Genomic DNA, 19,399 nt, shown 5'->3' with positions numbered 1-19,399 from the left:
TCCTGCCATGGCCTCTGAAATTAGACAAGAGTGTAGCCAAGTGTCCCATTTCTGCCCTTACATGATATGGTGGGGCCCTTTGGGACAGACACAACAGCATGTAAGACAGGACTCTCAATCCTAGTGCTTTGGGGAAGGAATGTCAAATTAATATATTGCATGACTGATCCATTGTTCAGTGCTGTTGGTTAGTCTCCCCCTCCAGTAAAATAATATGAAAAGATTTTTTTGCAGATTCTTGTGGAACCTGAAATAATCAACATTGAGTCTTTGTCTGAAGTAATGGATATCCTTGAAAGATGTGTTCTTCCTTTTTGTCACTGTACATTCCACAGCCATCATATATCCTACACAGTTATACCTGTTGTGATCCTAGTCCGAAAATGAAAACTAAACACTCTGAACTATGTTACTTATCCTGTGAGATCCTACTCTCTGCACCTAATTTTCCCATATTTTGCAGATATCTTGCCCAAGGTATCTAGCTCTTTGATAAGGCTGGAGAACTAAATTTCAGTTTGGAAAGGGTTTTGGAGGCTACTTTCTAGAAGTGGAGATGGATAAGTGCATGGGCTGTGGTGAGATGTAGGCCTTATAATCTGGAAATAGTTTTTCACCAAGTCTATAAAGAACAGCTCAGTTCTATGCATTCCAGAGTGCCTTTGCCCAACAGTTCCATACAACTGCCTGCTGTATTAAATTCAACAGATCAGTATATTACATAGAAGAACTGACATTATGCAATACCAAATAAGTTTACAATAATGGGTACAGCATGAACCCAAGTACTGCCCATGAATGCAGAAATACATACACATAATTATCATTTCCCAAAATCTCATTCTTTCTCTAAGAGTTTCAGAGAGGAATGTGTAGTACCTTTTTATTTTCATAATAAAGTTGTCAAGCTGAGACAGAAGTTGATTGATCCAGATTCATGTGGTGAGTTTCACTGATGAGCAAGATTTGAATTCATCTTGTCAAATCCCAACAATCTTCTGATCATTAATACGGTATATCAAAAGTTCTGCCTCAAAAATTGGTTAGAAAAGAAACCAACAGAAAGGTTGCCTAATGGCAAATTTGTTGATTTCTTTCATCCCATTTTCAGTACTTGTCACTACTTTTTTCAATCCTGCCAACAGATTAAGAAAAGAAGACCATGGTGTTTGAGAAAATGACTCTACTGAGATTGACAGTGTCCAAAAGACACAGAGACAGGTGTACCGAACCTGATTTCTGAGGAAGAATATACTTTTTGTATGTTATTATCCACAAGATAGCATGCAAAAAAGATCTGTTGTGAAAGGCTATACAAATCCATGTTTGAATATATATTGTATTCAGGCACAACCCAATTGCAGAAATTTAATGAAAGCATTTTTCAAAATTTTGACTGGTATTCTTATTTCTTCATAATGAGGTGTCTGGAGACAATTTCTTAAATGATTCCCTGCGTTTGAGCAGAAAAGCAGACTAGAACATTTAAAAATAAATAATAAATAACCATTCAACTGCTGCTCTATAGCCTTCTGAACAATCATCTGCCAATTTATCTCACAGGAGTGAATCACAAAACAGACCATTCTTCTCTTAAATAATGCCTGAAATATAATGAAAGTTACAGTGAATACACCAGGTTTGATGGTGTTAACATGAAGAAATATATCAGTTATGATGGCTATTTTAAATTAGAAGATGAGCAGGGCTGAACTGTGGTAGAAAAGAACATTGTTTTGTGTCTCTGTCAATTAATCTATTTTGTTTGAATTTATATTAGAGGGAATTACGAAATACGAAAATGGTTTTACCTCATGCATCTTTAGAAATCTAAATTCTGTAATGACACAGAACAATTCTCAACATCTCAATCCACTTATTGATGGGAGGGAGGGGAGAGTCCCTGCAAATCTGATGCTGCCAAGTGGGATTGTTCTTTGCATTCTGATATGACAGCCACTGACAATTCTATACTAAAGCAGGCACATTAAAAGCATTATAGAATTGTGGTGTGGTAAAAAGCTTATAAGAATCATTCAAGAGGACTAAAAATGTCTAGACTGATATATTATTAAAATGTTAACATGTCTTCACCAACCAAAACAAAGAATACCTGTCTATAGCTTTACAATCTCGAAAAAGATTAGCGTTCACAGATGAATGGTCCAAGGTTTCATGAGGCCATCATATCCTAATCTGTTTTCCTTGCTTATAAACCACTGCTAGCCAAATTTCTGAAAATCTTAAGCATGATCGTGCGATTATGTCAGGAGTATGCCTTTTACTCCTGGCTCTCCCCTCCCCCCGCCATATATCTCCATACATTTGAACATCAGGTCTCTACAGAAGTTTTGGCGTGAACTATGAAGATTTTCCACAAGACTTTTGTTCTCCAGAAACTACTACCCCCCAAAATGTTTTCTTTTATTTGTTTTATTTCTCATTTCAAGTGGGTAACTTCAGTAGGGTAGACCTATTAGTCACTAAAAGCACTGAACATACCACTGTTTTGCTTATGTAAGAGGTTGCAGCAAATCCCCTTCATTTCTCCATTTAGTCTCTTTGGTATATAAATTAAGTTGTTTAATACAGGAAATAACCAAGTCAGGAACTAGATATTTCACATTCTGCCCTTTGCGCAAGCCGCATGGATATTCCTTTGGTACCAACTCAAAACCTCTGAATCTGCTGGACACTGAGAAGAATCACTGCTAGCATGGCTAATACACATGAGCCCAAACTGGCTCACTATTTCTGAAATGTGTTCTTCCTTCCAAAGGTAAGGGACTCAAATTGGTTTCAGAAAATCAGCTCCACAAAGATGTTTTAGCACCAGGACAGCTGCAAGGAGATAAGAAATGGCTACTGTGATTCCAAAAAGCATTACTTCCAAGGATGTCTTTTGCTAAGGTATCTATCCTTATTTATTCACATCAGTTGTTTATGAGAAGACAACCTGGCAATGTAATTGTGTAAATTTACTCAGAAGTAACATGACTTATAAAGCTATGTAGATTTCAAGTAAATATATATGTGGTTACACTGTCTGAGAGTATTTTTCCAAGCCCAAGGCAATATTCAAGAGGGACGAGTAGAAGACATGGGAAACAGATTTGTTGTAAGAAGGGTAATCTCTCTCTCTCTTTTAAATAATTGGGCAGATGTGCAATCCAGTACTGGAAATTGAGTTTTAGCAATCTTGGAGCAGCTATTAAAAATCATTACCAAGAATGAACTAGTCTTCCTGGTGTTTGTCCCTTTTTAAACAACAACAACAACAACAACAACCCTGAATGATATCTAAAATAATGGAATGGCATGAAGCACTGCACTGTCTAACTTTCAAATGCTTAAGACATATAGAAACATTTTGTTAATATGTGTAAGGGGAATTTGTATACAATAGTTCTGTCACAGGTACTATTCAAAAGTGAGCAAACCATTTGACACCCTATTCTCATTTTGAATGGACCTGCTCACCTGACCTGAAGAATCCCATTTTTCCAAAAGCAAATTATTGCTCTTGGAGGGCTGGACAACTGATGAGTGTGGGATCAATGAGATGGTATATGAGAATGATGGTGCAGGTTATGAGACAATGAGCCAGAGATCAAGATCAGTATGATGAAGCCAATAAGCAGACAGGTAGTTGAATTCATTATATGAGCAGAACAGGAAGGCACAGTGAGGATATGCTTGGTATCAAACCCTCCATCTGCAGCAACTGTTCTGCTAAGGGTTGGTCAGTACCGACAGTTGCCACTAAGAGCACATCTTTTACCAATTGTTCCTTAGCATGAATTATGACAGCCAGTCAGAACCATACTGTAAAGATGCTGAAGATTGGGCTGCTGATCTTATTACAGAAGCAACAGTAATTGAAACTGAAACTGAGGGTTTATGGGAAGGTTTGGATGAATTCTTTCCCTGCTCCCCTTCTCATGGTACTATCTGTACTGACAATGGTCTCAATAATTCTTTGAGCAGTATAGCTGGGATCCTGTCAAGAACTGATCCAGATCCTGCTCACTCCACAGATAAGATGGAAGGGTCTGTAAGAGCCTACAAAAATTATGTGGTTCTTCAATCTGATGTACAGACAGAGTAGAGAGGACAATTTTTGGCTGCAATGCTGGCTACCCTAAGCAATTGCTCCTGCAAATGCAGATGAAGGTAGGGAAATCCATTCTTTAGCCCTTGGGCATAAAGCCTCTACAATTAGGATAGGACTGGATGAGTAGCCCCCATCAAGGGGGAAAAAGCACTGCAACTGGTCATCAAAATCAAAATTTCCCCTCACAGTGGATACAATTTTTGAAAAGTTCTTCAGAGGCACAAAAAACAACAACATGCCCCTGATCAAAGCAAGGAGAAAAGGAGATGCAAGGGGAACAGGAGAAGCAGAAAGAATAAAGAGTAAGAATGAAGATTCTTATAGAAAAAATAAAGTCCAAAAGTCTACTCAACACTGGAGACTATCTGAAGAGATGTGAGATGATTGATGGACAAAAAGGAACTGAGGAGCAAGTAGGTTTTGGCACCTGAAGGGGGCAGAGTTCCCATCAAAAGCTACTCAGCCCTGGAACTTTCCATGTGTGGTTCTGCACAGGTGCGAGACCTATCTGTGTGAGGCAAAGATACCATGAAGAAAAACAACAACAAATACTATTTTGTCTACCACTATTTCCTGGCATAGAATTTAACATATTTCATCTTTATTTTCTTTGTGAAGCAAACAACTACAGTATTTTCAGTCTGTTTTGTCAGACAATCTTAGAACGCTTAACAAATCACCTTTTGCTGAACCTTTCTCAGTTCAGCAATATACTACTCTGATGCAGTTTCACAGAAACTGAATGCATCATGCCAGAAAAGGACAAAGTACTATCTTTCAGACTCCCAACTATATTTTCCAGTTATGTATTACTGACTAAAACACTGAGTAAGAATGTGGCATACTACTATTATCATTACCTATTATTAGCATTTCGAGATTTTTAGGACCTGTCAATCAGTTTCACTTCACATTTTAAGATGCTATGGGCAGCTTTTGTCCCTTCAGATGCTGATGGAGTGCTACTTTCATCAGCCAGCATAATCAGTGGTGGAGGATAATGGGAGTAGCAGTCCAAGAAAAAATTAGTGGACATAAAACACTTGGAATAGCCTTATGAGTGTTCCTCCACTTTTCAAAATGTTTCACTGTTATTTTAATTTTGCACAAAGAAAATCTGAATTCTCAATTAAATCAATTACAAAAAATAGAATAAACTTCATTTGTTTGCAGAATTTGTCTGGCTCGCATTAGTCATGGGAAGAGACCATGAACTATGCAGAGTGCTGAAATTCATTTCTGAAATTCCTGCTGAGCGCCCAACATCTTCCAAGACTAGCATATGCTTTCAAGTCTCTCTTTGCAGCCAGAACATTCTTTTAAAAAATGAAAACAGATTCTCTGGGTACACAGTTTTGAATCCAATAGCAAATTTTGCAGCTTTTCTATGCTTCCATGGCATTACTTGACTGTGATCATCTTTACGATAAGAAGGGGTCTTACCCTAGATAGGACAATTTATCCATCAAACTCAGTCCTGTAGCAGGATCTTAGACATTGATCTCTGCTGTCTCCTATGGTTGGTCCCTTTTTGACCAGAGGTGCCAGGGATTGGACCTAGGATCTTCTACATGCAAAACATCTGCTCTGCCCCCTGAGCTATAATTGGTGGACTGCTCAGCTCTTTTGCTGCACATTTTGACAAAACAAGCCAAAGACTAGAAAAGGCTTCTTGTAAACAGAACACAATGATAGCTGCCATGTTGCTCCTAGGTATGCATTCTTATTCCAATCACAATGAATTTAGTGAGACAGAACATGTTTGGGGGAGGATCCAATGTTACACAGTTGAAAACAGAATAAAAGAATCCAGCAAAAGTGATTAATCACTTTCCACTGCAGCCGCCTGCAAAAACCTAGTCCAGAGGACTGGACCACTCCACTTGGCCCAAGAGCAGATTTTTGAAGTCTGGTGCTGGGAGAGGAAGAGAAGGAAGCTCCATCATGTTGACATAGTAGCATCAATATCATGTTGGATTGGGCCTTAGCTGGGCAGAATTTATATTTTGAAAACAAATTATTTTCTCCTCCCCCCCCCCTTTTTAAAAAAACTGAAATAATTCAAAGAGATAAAAGAAATAATGAAATATCACAAGCATGGGGGGGAGGGCTTTTGAAGATCTGCACAGAGGGTTTCCTTTGAATAAGTAAATGAGTAGTACTCATTGACAAGTGACCTCAAATACCAATGTGGTCAATCAACATATAGCATACCATCACCCCTCCCTCCATCCTGACAGTCACAAAAAGAAAAAACAAAAATCAGGAAGAAGCACATAAGAATCTCCCCATAAAAAGGCATCAAACCTTGAAATGAAGCCAGAATTGAACCACTAAATGGCTTTTTAAAGAAGGGTGCTGATAGAATCAACTCCAGAGGGAAGATGAGTGAGAATATAATGTCTGTGGACTTTTCAGGGCTCTGTTAAATAATGATTTTGAACTTTCACAACTGATAATGGCTTTACTAAAGTATAATATGCTCCAATTTCTCTTGTCTGAGTCTTGATTTTTTTAAAGCTTTTGACTGGTATATTGGAATCAATACTGGTGGAAAGAAAGTTATTATAATACTTTGCAAGAGCTTTGAAAAGGGAAACCAAACTAGCCAAAGGTGAAACCACCACTGATACAAAGGAAGCAGCTGGATTTAACAACCAGTAAGATCTCATTAAGTGAAAAAGCTTCTGAACCAATAAAATAAAATAAAATCAGAGACCAAGATATCTCCCAAGTTCAATTTGGAATGAAATGAAGATCAAGTGTCCTTTATAAAAATAAAAAAGACTATTGTGTATGAGATACCAAACTTGTGACCCTTACTGGAGATATGAAATCCTATTGAAGCCACACAGAAGATGCACAAATGCTGAATCAAAAGCAGATGTTCCTAATGTCTCAAAGGAGTTTTCAAAGGAATACAGAAAACAAACACTCTCAAAAATGGTAGATACCAACAAGACAGTAGAGATGCTGGTGAGCACCCCAAATTTAGAGCGAACTCTGCAAATTAATTTAAACCCACTTAAAGGAAAGACAAGCTTTTTATATTTACACAAACAGTTCTTTCCTTTTCTGACTGAAATTCAAACTGGAGAAGAAATCAGAACTCCACAAGGATTCCCAAGACTGGGCTTCAATGGCAGGCATATAACATGTGACTTGGCACTGCATCCAACCCCCCATTTCCTATGCAGCATTTGTCAGCAAAGGAAACCAGTAATTCTTCTCTGATGACTTCAGGGTCTGAGAGATGGATTTTTTCTTTCAGCTGTAAACTTCTCAGAAAACTGAGGCATGTTCATCATTGAATTAGGACTTGGGACATCCAGGTTCAAGTCTTGACAGCCATAAATCTCACTAATTAACAGGTCACTCTTTCAGCCTGTTTTACCTTGAAACAAAGGTGGAAGAAGTATATCCCAGGACTCCCTAAAACCATTATTATTATTATTATTATTATTATTATTATTATTATTATTATTATTATTATTATTTTGCCCTTAATGCCTCCTGGGGGTGTTAGAAGAAATTTCATCACTTTTTTTTGTCTCCTATTTTTGGTGGACTGGAGAAGCTTTTTTTCAATAGTAAGTAATCCAGAATTCAGCTTCTGGATCACCCATGTCTTACAGGTTTATGAGGAGGAGAGGAACCATGTGTGCTGCCTTGACCACAACAGAGGAAAGCTGAGAAATAAATATAACTAAAATTAAAGAAATCTTTTCAGAAGGTTTCTGATGATTTTAAAGTAAATCAGAGGTGAGTTTAGGAGAGCATGACCTTCTCTATTAACAGAAAGGTATTGCTGAGGTAGAATAGCAAGAAATACATCTAGAAACAGGTAAGCAAATATATTGTAGACATGCATTAATAGCATTTCCTCGTTTCCCAATATGTGTACTTTAAGGCAGGGATTGTGTGATCAAACCACATTTGAAATGTTGGTCTGTTTTCACCCATTAGCTTTCAGAAGTCAATAACTTGATTTTTCAATTATCTCCTAAATCTACTTTTAAGACTTACCTGTGCCAGGGGGCTTATCAGATCTCTAGTGGGTATTCATCACTTCCATTGGCTAGTACTTGTTTAATCTTTAAATTGTGGTCCATAGAAGTAGGCCGCTAGTTATCTGCAAATCACAAGGGGCATGTGCTGTTTAAGCTTTTTCCATGTATGTATTTTATTACCTATTAATTGTAGGTTGTTCAGGGGGCCACAAAGGGCACTGCCACACCACACAATTATTAATTTAACTGCCATGGCTGCATCCGATGGGATCCTGAAATTTGAAGTATAGGGAGATGTAATTAGAATTCTCAGGCAGGGATAGTTCTGGTGCCTTAGCAAACTTTAAACTCCAGGATTCCATAGGATGTAGCCACATCCTCGCAGCCTCAGGGGAAGGCAATGACAAGCCTTCTTTGAACAAATTTTGCCAAGAAAACACCATGAAAGGTTCACCTTAGGGTCATCATAAATCAGAAACAACTTGAAGGCACACAACAACAAGAAGAAACAAACAAAACTATACTATCTAAATGTCCAGCAACATGTGTATTTGATTAAAATGCTGTGCATCTTTAAGAGAGTTTAGTTTGGCAGGGTTCAGGCCAAAGATAATACGTTTCAGGATCCTCTGGATAGGCAACAATTTCAAACCTCCTCTGAAATCTTGCCAAGAAAACCCCATGATAGGTTTGCCTTAGAGTCATCATAGGTCAGAAACAACTTGAAGGTACATAACAACAACAACAAACTATGGCACTATTTGCCAAGGAAATGTCTCACAAACACTAGAATTCCAGCAAAAAGGATGGGAAATGTGATGCAGTTTCTCATTCTAATATGTAAGCATAAGATGAATGACGATTTTATCTAAGTGTAGTCATTACTTTGCAGTGTTGGACAATGTGTTGGACAATGGAAAAAATCTGTTAGGAAAGGAATCAATCCATCTGAAATCTGGTTCTGGAGGAGAATTCAGCATATACCACAGACTGCAAAAAGAAAAAAAGAAAAAGGAAAAAAAGGAAAAAGAAAAAGAAAAATCCAAATAAGTGGATGCTAAAGCAAATCAAGCCTGAACTCTCACTGGAAGCCAAGATGACTACACTGAGATTACTGTACTTTGGATGTATTGTGATATACCCTGAGAAGACATGACTCACTAGAAAAGACAGTGGTGCTTGACAAGATAAAATGCAGTAGGAAAAGAGGAAGACTGCATCGCACAAAGACAGACACAATCAAGGAAGCCACAGACCTGAGTCTGATAACAGATTGACTTGAAGGTCTCTCATTCATAGGGTCACCACAAGTCAATATTGACTTGATGGCAATTAACAACAAGCCACAACTGTGACCCACAGAATTTGTTCCATATTCAAGATCCACATTCACTCTGTATGCATGAATTTATTCCTGTGTATAGTTATGTATATTAATGCTGTCTACATAAGGGTGGAATATTATGGCTCTCCAGCTGTTTTCACACTGCAACCACCATATATCCTTGCCATTAGTTATGCTGGTTTGGATTGATGGGATCTGAAGTCCAACACCTTTTGAAGGTCCACCGTGCTCAAGTTTGCAATACACAATCTAAGCCAGTTTCAGTTTCTTGTTTGTGCAAAGTGGGGATGGGAAAACTGCATTGCTTTGGCCAGCTGTGTTCCCACATATGAATATTTGTTAAAACATACGAAGAACATATAAAGAAATTGAGTAGCTGCAGTATAGGCATTGAACAACTGCACCACCAGGGTTTAACAACACATGGTTATTAAACAGCTGAAGGTGCCTGATTTGTCACCTAAACAAGGAGTGCTACTCACAGCACGAACAAACCTGTGAATGATGGATCAAATGATGGCCCGCCAGTGTTTTCTATGGGCTGATTGTTTTCCCCAGGCAGTTTCCTGATATGGTGTGATTTAAACAGTTCTTTGTAATAGTGCCTATGTTAAAATAAAGAGCTCTCTGTAAGGTAATCCTCTCAGAGATACACAAAGTGATTATCTTGCACTTTCAGTTTCTAAAACTCAATCGGCTTTTGTGTACTTCAAGTTTTAATTAGATGGCTGGAGAATTTGCCATATTAATTCAGTGCATTGCAAGATTTGTGTCAATGGTAGCTAACACTCTTGTCCAACTTGAACATCTTCGACTGAGCATTAATTCCTTTTTATATGCTACTGTTACTCCTCTAGGAGATATAATGGATATAAAATTGGTATCTTTTGTTGGACCTCTGCTTCAGAAAATACAAGAAAATGTAACAAAGATTTCATTAAAATTCATTATTATTAAAGCCAATATTCAAACATGAAAAAAGAAAACAAAATGAAGAGCCATTAGCTATTATCTAAAGGACTACTTTAAGCATAACCAACAGATCTGTTTTTCTGTTTTCTTTTTCTTTTGAGAGTAAGACACATCCTAGTTTCAAAAGAGTTTTGGGATGCAGCAAGGATGATGGTTTGTAGGAAAAAGTAATAATTCAAAGTTCCCCTTGACATATACAACAGAGATGTAAATCATCAACTGTTTCATCTGTATATGCAAATAATTTCAACAATCTTCTTTCCACTCTACAACATTATGATCTTTTATGTGCAACTTGAACACTTTAGGGAGTTTATAACATGGGGAAAAATTGGAAGTTTAAAAAGGGGAGGGGGTTATCCTGTGAAAATTGCACAATTACTATTAAAGCACAATTAAGATTTTCACACACAGTGGTCTTTATCTCAAGAATAACCAGGGAATAACCAGGCAATAAACAGTAACAAATCATTCACAAGATTTTCCTGTAAATTATTAGTTGCTTTTATTGCCTGGTTATTCCCGGTTTAATGGCGCTTTAATTACTTTTGATTGTGACACCATGTGAAAACCTTTATTGTGAATGAGTTCAATTGAGCAATTTTCATGGGATATTCTTGGGATAATGTTAGTTTAATTATGACATTGTGTGAAAATCTTAATTGTGAATGTGTGATTTTCATGGCATAAACCCTGTTTACCCTTCCAATTGTCCCCATGTGATAAATTCCTAGGATTTTTTTTTTAAGGAAAACTGCATTTTCACAAATATACACAATTCTCCTGTGCAGAAAACACATTTGTATTTTGTGCATTTTGTGCAAAATATACAGAATCCTGTGCAAAAATAGTTTTGGACAGAAAACACATTCAGAAAAACTGCACATGGTTTTTCTGTGCAGCGGTCCACATGTTTAATCACACTGTGTAAGCATAAGGCAAATTGTGTGAAAATTACACTATTTGCATAAACACAGAGATTATGCCACAGAAAAGCAATATAGATCTCCTGTCCAAAAACTATTTTTACATAGGACTCAGTGTACTTTGCACAAAATTCAAATTTTTGTGCACTGGAAAAAAAATTGTATTTTTGCACAAATGAATTTTCCTCAGTAAAACGAATAAGGCCAAAGAATCTCATGATTGGTATCCTTCCAGCAGAAAGGTTTAATGGTTTGCACACTTTTTTTGGTTGAGAGTGCAAATATGAATGAGCATTATCCACACCTCTAGTGTGGGGTTGGCCGCATATGTGCTTGGATCCAATCAAGGAACTCAATACATAAAAGACTAATCTCTTCATGCTGAAGTAAGGGAGATTAAAAGCAGATATATATGGGCCATAGTCTGGTGCTAGCCTGACCAAAATGTTTTTAGAGAGGTCAAAGATCCCTCCTCCTCTGGCCTATTTGTTTAGACGAGGAGTCTCAGATGACATGGCTAGTCTTCTGGTAGTGTTATCTTTTGGCCAAAACTAGTATGTATGTTTTGTCCATTGCACGGCTAAGATCATCCATAAGCTAGTGTCGAAATTCAGCAAGACCTCATGGTGAAATTGCAGAAGTTGATTGCTTTTCTAGTTAGGGGCTGTATCATTCAGGATCTTTGTATGTGTGTCTATGGGAGTGGAATCTGCAATTCAGATTTATACTGAATCCACTGCTCTGTGAGGAGTATCACATGACCACCATTGCCAAGATCAGTAAGCAACTACACTGCTGCATTCTAAATAAACCACATGAATAAGTATGATCCACTTAGGTACTACAAAGGTTGAAAGTAAGCGTCTTAATATGTTCAGGCCCACAGCACATTAATAAATCAAAACATGGTGGTTACTTAGAATGTTTTATGACAGAACAGATTCCTTTTTTTTTGGTCATATGTCTCTACTTTAAGAAATGCCAATGCATTTCTCTCCATCCTATATTTGGCTAATTGGGCATAATACCATTTGAATTCAATAAGCTTACTTCATGCAGTGTTAACTAGCAGAACAAATGATAACACTGAAAAATATATGTGGTCACCACTAAATCCTGCATAGGCAGAATCGACTCCAACTGAGGCTCAAAGTGAACCAAAGATTACATTTAAAAAGTACCAAGCCATATCACATTTCCATGTTCATTTTGTACAATTTTCTTTCCTTGGTTTGATTATATTTTACCCATACACATGACTTATAAATAGGTTTTACCGATGAATTAGTTTGGCAGGACTGCAACAAGAGCATCCAAACATGATAGAATATCATGGGACCTTTGGCTGCCTAGAAGGGCAAGGCACCCACCAACTGGCCAAAACCAAATCTGCAGAACTTCTCTCCCTCTCTCCCTATTTTCCAACACTGCAAACAAAAGCTTGGTTTTTGAGGGTCACTAGTCATTTCTCTTATTTACAGAAGTCCTAGAGGATTAAGCAAAGCAGATTGTAACAACTTCACAGCAGAATCTGCTAAGCATTATTTGAATATCACAGTTTTACAGGCCAGGCAGAATGTATGTGTAAGCTGTCAGACTGGGCACTGCATAGAAAATGGGAGGATATTCTCTCAGAGCTACAACATTTTCTGCTTTAACACTTTTTAACTCAGTTGCTCCCTGGAATTAACAGCTATTTTTGCTTGTCAAGACTGAGAAGAAAAAAAAAAGCAGAATCAAGAGAGAAAGCCCCATAGTATCTAAACAAAGCAAGATGCTGTGTCATAAACTGAATGTAATTATTTACATGAACTGAATAGTTGTCAAAATGGGATCTGGAGAGAGTCCACGTGCAAAGACTGTGCAGTGTCTTCCAAAACAAAGTTATATGGGCTGAATGGCTAGGCCTACTTTATATGGGCTGAAGGGATAGGTCTCCCTTCAGCCACCATCTTGGGGGGAGAGAGGCAGGCTAGCTCCAACTGCCTGCCTGAAAGAAGAAAAAGCCCTCCTTCCGACCACCATCTTGAGGGGGAGAGAGGCCTGTTATGTTTTATTTTGACTTTGTATTGTACTTCCTGTTGTACACTGCTTTGATCTAATTTGGAAAAGCGGTATATAAATAAACATTATTATTATTATTATTATTATTATTATTATTTTAAAAGAGCTAGTTGTGTGAGTTTATCTTGTTGGGGAAGGGGCGAGGCAGAGTTACTATACATTTTTTTGGTTAAAAAAAGTTTAAAACAAAACAAAACAAAAAACACAAGGTGGTGATTCCCCCCCCCCCCCGCCCCGATTTAAACTATTTTTGGTGATACAAACCAGATATTTTGGTGTTTTTTTTTTACATTAATACGTAGTACTACACCAATAGAACTAAATCAGAAAATTAAGTAGTAAAATGCAGTTCAGATGGTACAGTCACTAGCTTAAATAATATTTGTTCTTTAAAAAGTGCTTCTTAACAAAAAGTTGTTTTGGATGAACTTATGTTAACTGAAGAATTTGCTTCTGAATTGTTTCTGTATTGCACTACATAAGAGTTTTCTAACTAATAATTTGAGTGACATTTCATGCTTTTATGTGAAGCACAAAAGATGACTGACAGCTTTCAGACAAACAAGACTCCCAAACATTTATTGTCAAATTAAGATGATACACCAAGCCAATCAAATAGGTGCTACACACATCACTCCTAAAGCTTGGGGAAATTTTGTTGCTGTTCTTCCCCTCCCCCCAAGTTCCCAGAGTCCAAATGGTCATGCTGCTTGGGAGATTGTAGAGGTTGTAACCAAAAATAGCAATCTCCTGTGTTGATGGATTCCCAATCATGAGTAGATTTCAACTGCTTTTTATTATCATGTGATTTAGAAGATACATATGCAAAATGTTTCAGATTAATTAGCCTTAAAATGGATCTGTGATGGGAAAGAATTTGGGCTTCATTAGTGAATCCATCTGGCAGGTCTGCAATGAGAACCTCTAAATATCACAGGCCATAGAAATACCAAAAGGGATCTTTGCTGCAAGGAAGGGCAAGGCACCCACCAGCCAGCCAAAACTAAACCTACATAATCCAACACGGTAATAAGCACAGACCAGGGCCAGTGTGTTAAACTGTTTGCATAGCAACAGAGCCAGATGATTCAAATAAGCAAATCTCCTCTCAAGTATGCATACAGGTCAGTGGGTAGAAAGAGAAGCAGGAATAGCTCAGGATTATTAGCTTTGTCAACTTGCAAGAAAAGCTCTTTTTTCTTGTTCTTGTATGTGCATGACTTTACACATTTAATCTACATAGTTGTTTTGTCAAAATTTACAATGAAAATATGCTTGACACATACAAAGGATACTACCTCTACTTTAATCAAACAAGCTTTGACATAGCCTTCAAGTTTGGGGCGTGCCATAACATAGCAATGTGAAATGCATTTAGACACCCATTCTAAAACATTCTTGTTAATGATGACAATGCCAAGAAAAATTTCCTTATATGAAACAAAAAGGGAAGACGAGCTTTCTTAAGGATTTCAGACTGTTCAAGCTGCAGCCCTAGAAAATACTAGGAACTTGACATGAAGAATAGAAAATAAATCTAAGTTCAGGAAAGGGTAGAGAATCTTTCAATAAGGAGGTCTGGTGGGAAGGGGAAGGGAGAGATATGGAATGGCAGAACAGACTTCTGAAAAGGTGGCTGAAGGACCGAAACAGGTAGTGAAGGATCATGGCTATGAATGGACAATAAGACAGGGATGTATTAGAACCCTGACTTATCAGGGACAATCAGTGTGCTGTTGTATGCTACCCAATAACTCCTATTTGCAGCAGGAGCAGCTAAACAAACCACAGATTTTGGGTAGGTGTTTTATCTACTGTGAGATGTGAGCTTGGGAGAGATATATTCTTTGGCTTGTATCTCCACCAACAACCCAGAGCATTAATCCAGAATGGATTTATAGTTAATTCCCTATCTTGTTGGGGAAAGGGCGAGGCAGAGTTACTATACTCTTTTACTCATACATCACAATAAATTGAGCCAAGGGACCATTTTAGTCCTCTGGAGGCCACAACATTCACTCCTCACTATAAAGGCTTTGGGGGCCATAACTATGACTGATTACTCTCTTAGAAGCCTTTGGAGGAATTCAAAAGCCAATTTAATGGCTGTTTTGTTCTCTCAGAGGCCCATTTTATGCCTAAAATAACCATTCGAAAAAAATCAGGAAGTCACCTGGTCACAAACTACAGGAAAAGTGAATCCACATCAATATTGGGAGGAACTTCCTGACAGTAAGAGCTGTCCGACATTGGAACACACTCCCTCGGAGTGTGGTGAAGTCTCCTTCTATGGACGTTTTTAGGCAGAGGCTGGATGGACATCTGTTGGGTGTGCTTTGATACTATGTTCCCACATGGCAGGGCTTTGGACTGGACAGCCCTTGGGGTCTGTTCCAACTCTATGGGCCCAAACAGACAGGACAAAATAAAGCTGCTATGAGTCACTTTGGAAGTGCACTGTTTAAATGATGCATGCATCCTAATAGTCTGGAAGCTGTGCCAAAGCCATGTTCCAGTTCTAAGGACTGGAGCACAGCTTTGGTGCAGTTTCTGGCCTCTTAAGATGCATGTGTCATTTAAACAGCATACATCCAAAGTGACCCGAAGCAGCTTTATTTTGTAGTTTTTTGTGAGATTTTTGGGCTATGTGGCCATGTTCTAGAAGAGTTTATTCCTGACATTTCGCCAGCATCTGTGCCTGGCATCTTCGCAGATGCTGGTGAAACATCAGGGATAAACTCTTCTAGAACATGGCCACATAGCCTGAAAAACCCACAAAAAACGATGGATGCCGGCCATGAAAGTCTGACTTCACAGCTTTATTTTGGTCTCTCTGTTTGGGCCCTTTGATTCTATGAACCTTTTTTTATTTAATTTTTTCTTAAAGGTTATTGGGGGCCTAAAACCATTTGCTGAAATAGCCAATGACCAATCATTCTTGACTGGCTTCAGGGACTACAGAAAGAAAGAAAGAAAGAAAGAAAGAAAGAAAGAAAGAAAGAAAGAAAGCATCCCCCCCTTGAAAGCCAGACTTTCCCCTGGGATAGTTGGGGTATTGGGGTGGGGATGACTTCCAGCAAACATTTCTCATTCCCAAAATTAAAAACAACCATGCCCCCACATATGCTATATTTCTTTAGCTGTTCCTGCTGTGAGTAGAAGCAACAGAATAAATTGGCAAATCCACAATAAACTAAGACTGACTTGAATTACTGCTTCTTGTTACAAGTGAATGTGGTCAAATTAATACAAACGAAGTGAATATCAGCACCCCTTACAGAGTATGAAGAGTCTGTAGCTCACTTCACAAATTATGTGTTGAAGAGATAGACCTACTTTATATGGGCTGAATGTAAGGTATCAGTTCACAGGAATGGGCAGTAAGTTCATATTCACTTGCAGCATTGGTTCAAGTTACCTTTAGCATATCCAGTATAAAAAACAATTATATCATTATCGCAGAACAACTAAGGTCTCAGTCCCTTGTCTCTGTTGACTCTCCCAAGGATCTCCTCTGATCCAATTTGATGTCCCAAGTGCAAGACAAGCCATTGCTATCTGATGCTTTGTTGTGACTACTCATTTCTTTCCATAATTATTATTAACTGAAATTGTTTCCAATCACATGGTACTTTCCTTGGTAGGGAAAGAAAACAACAACAACCCAAACCCAGTGTTTTATATATTTTTGTAATGGTGATAAATGAGAAACTGAAAACTGTGTAAACAGTAAAAAAACATTGTTCCCTCTGCTCTGCGATTAAACTGTTGGAAGTTCTATTATTGAAGCCTTAACTCCATTAGACAGTACCAAAAAGAAGAGTGGATAAGCATAAAACCTTCTGCAAATAGAAACATTTTTCATCTATAATGCATAGGATTAGACACACTGAAGATAAGGTTAATGAATTTTTAGTTCAAGTAACTGTACCAGAACAGCTTCAAGATAGCTCAGATGATTAACATTTTAATTGATTGATGTTTATTTCTTTGTATCTGATGCATACCAGTTAACAAAATTATCATGTCTTATCCTCATTTTAAACTGGCAATGCCATGTTTCTGCAAATGTTTTCTGCAACTATATTAGTACATGACAAAGCACATCACTACAGAGAGAGGAGAAAATGGTTAATAAAAGGTTATTTAGACTAAGACAGGAATATAGGTAAACCTCTATAGTTGCACTTATTTACTAACAGATCTCCATCCATATGATTGAAGATGCTAATTAAAATGTGAAAAGAATTCCTAATTTCTCAATGCTGTAATGAAATATAATAAAATCATTAAAGCAATAAGCTTTTTGAGCCAGGCTTTAAAGTCCACAATTCAAATTGGGAAAAGTCAATATAGTATTTTCTTAAAAGTCATAAAATTTACCAAAGTATAAATAGCAAAGTAGTACTGCAGGAAGACAAGCTTTCATCCATGTTTCCTAACACTGCATGCTGAACTGAAATGTCTAGCTGCATAAAGAATCTCAAATGTTCTCATGGATTAATGCTGGCAATTATGTCAACCTACAACCATTCAAAGTTACATACTTATTATGAGCATGTACGAAGCTGTCCTTAGAACATTGGTCCCTGTAACTCACTATTACCTATTGAATAGTAACAGCTCTGTGGAATCTTTACCAGACTGCTACATGAGATGTTTTAACAAAAGATTCAGGAGTCAGTTTAGAATCTTAAAAGTGCAACATGTGCATTCTGCCACTCAGCTGTGAAGACTGAGTATTCACTATTCAGCTATCAAGACTTCCCTCAGAACCTTATTTATTTGTTTGTTTATTGTTTACTTGTGAAGTTACTTATTTGTCTTATTTTTTCCAAGATGGGCAAAGCAATTTTCAATTTCAAAATATTGAAATGAATAAATACTACAAAAAAACAGACCACCATTCAGAGTTCATGACATGCATTTTATTACAGCTGCGATCACTTGTCTTTCAGCAAAGGCAGAACCAAACAAACCAAAACCAAAACCAATGAATCAACCAAACAAAATCAAATAGTTCTGAAGCTTATCCTAAAAAAGAGACTGACTTTCCATTCATTTTAATAAATAAATCATAGAATTATAGAGTTAGAAGAGTCCACAAGGGCCATCCAGTCCAAGGGCCATGCAGGAACTCTCAATCAAAGCATACCCGACAGATGGCCATCTAGCCTCTGCTTAAAGACCTCCAAGGAGGAAGACTCCACCACTCTCCGAGGAAGTGTGTTCCATTGTCGAACAGCTCTTACTGTCAGGAAGTTCCTCCTAATGTTGAGCTGGAATCTCTTTTTTTGAAGTTTGCATCTATTGTTCTGTGTTCTAGTCTCTGAAGCAACAGAAAACAAGAAAATGATTAAACTCTATTATGTGCTTTCCTCCCCAGACAAGGAAAATAAAACTGAAATACTAAACAAGGTGGGACAATCACAAATTGCATGTAATAAATTACTGGAGCTCCAGATACGAGACCTGGCAACAAGACAAAGGGCTGAAACAGATGGCCCTTTTACATGCTGCATGCTCCCAAGCCACCTGGAAGACTCCTGGAAGCTGCCCAACTATTTACACGGGGGGCCGGCTTCTGGATGCTCCAGCTTGTATGCCGCACACCACTGGAGTGCCTTAAGGCTGGCTTCTGGCCATGGCAGTGTAGAAAAGCCAGCTTTTTGCTGACCCAAAAAAGAACACTTTTTTGCGGCTTCTTTTTTGGCCAGTGAAAAGGAAGACTGGGGCTGTGGCATGCAGTTGTAGCGACCCCAATCCAGCTCAAAAGATTTTGCCCCAAAGGTCTGTTTCACCTCAAAGAGAAGGACAATATACCTGAGTGGTATTGCCCAGTAACCTGGTACTTATGCTGCTCTGTAAGGCCCACAGATGAGTTATAGCCACGTCCTGCCAATGGGCGAGAAAAGCTGCAAGGCATGGACCACAGCCTTTCATAACTGGAAATCTCACAACACAACTA

The 19,399-nt window shown here is 38.0% G+C and overlaps 1 protein-coding gene across 1 annotated transcript in view; it reads right to left on the bottom strand.

Moving 5' to 3' along the window:
- Positions 1–2,513: 2,513 nt before the first annotated feature.
- Positions 2,514–19,399, bottom strand: part of NMNAT3 (nicotinamide nucleotide adenylyltransferase 3) — a 31,810-nt gene continuing 14,924 nt past the window's right edge. The window contains 5 exon segments of the mRNA XM_089508313.1: positions 2,514–2,647; positions 2,650–2,841; positions 9,965–10,094; positions 16,900–17,036; positions 19,255–19,326. Coding sequence (XP_089364439.1) covers positions 2,514–2,647; positions 2,650–2,841; positions 9,965–10,094; positions 16,900–17,036; positions 19,255–19,326 — 665 coding nt within the window.

The sequence above is a fragment of the Sceloporus occidentalis genome, unplaced genomic scaffold, assembly GCF_023333645.1.
Source record: "Sceloporus occidentalis isolate IW3139 unplaced genomic scaffold, rSceOcc1.0.p SCAF_2, whole genome shotgun sequence".
Taxonomy (NCBI): domain Eukaryota; kingdom Metazoa; phylum Chordata; class Lepidosauria; order Squamata; family Phrynosomatidae; genus Sceloporus; species Sceloporus occidentalis.
The sequence above is the reverse complement of the archived record's forward strand: the minus strand, read 5'-3'. Positions and strand labels throughout refer to the sequence as shown.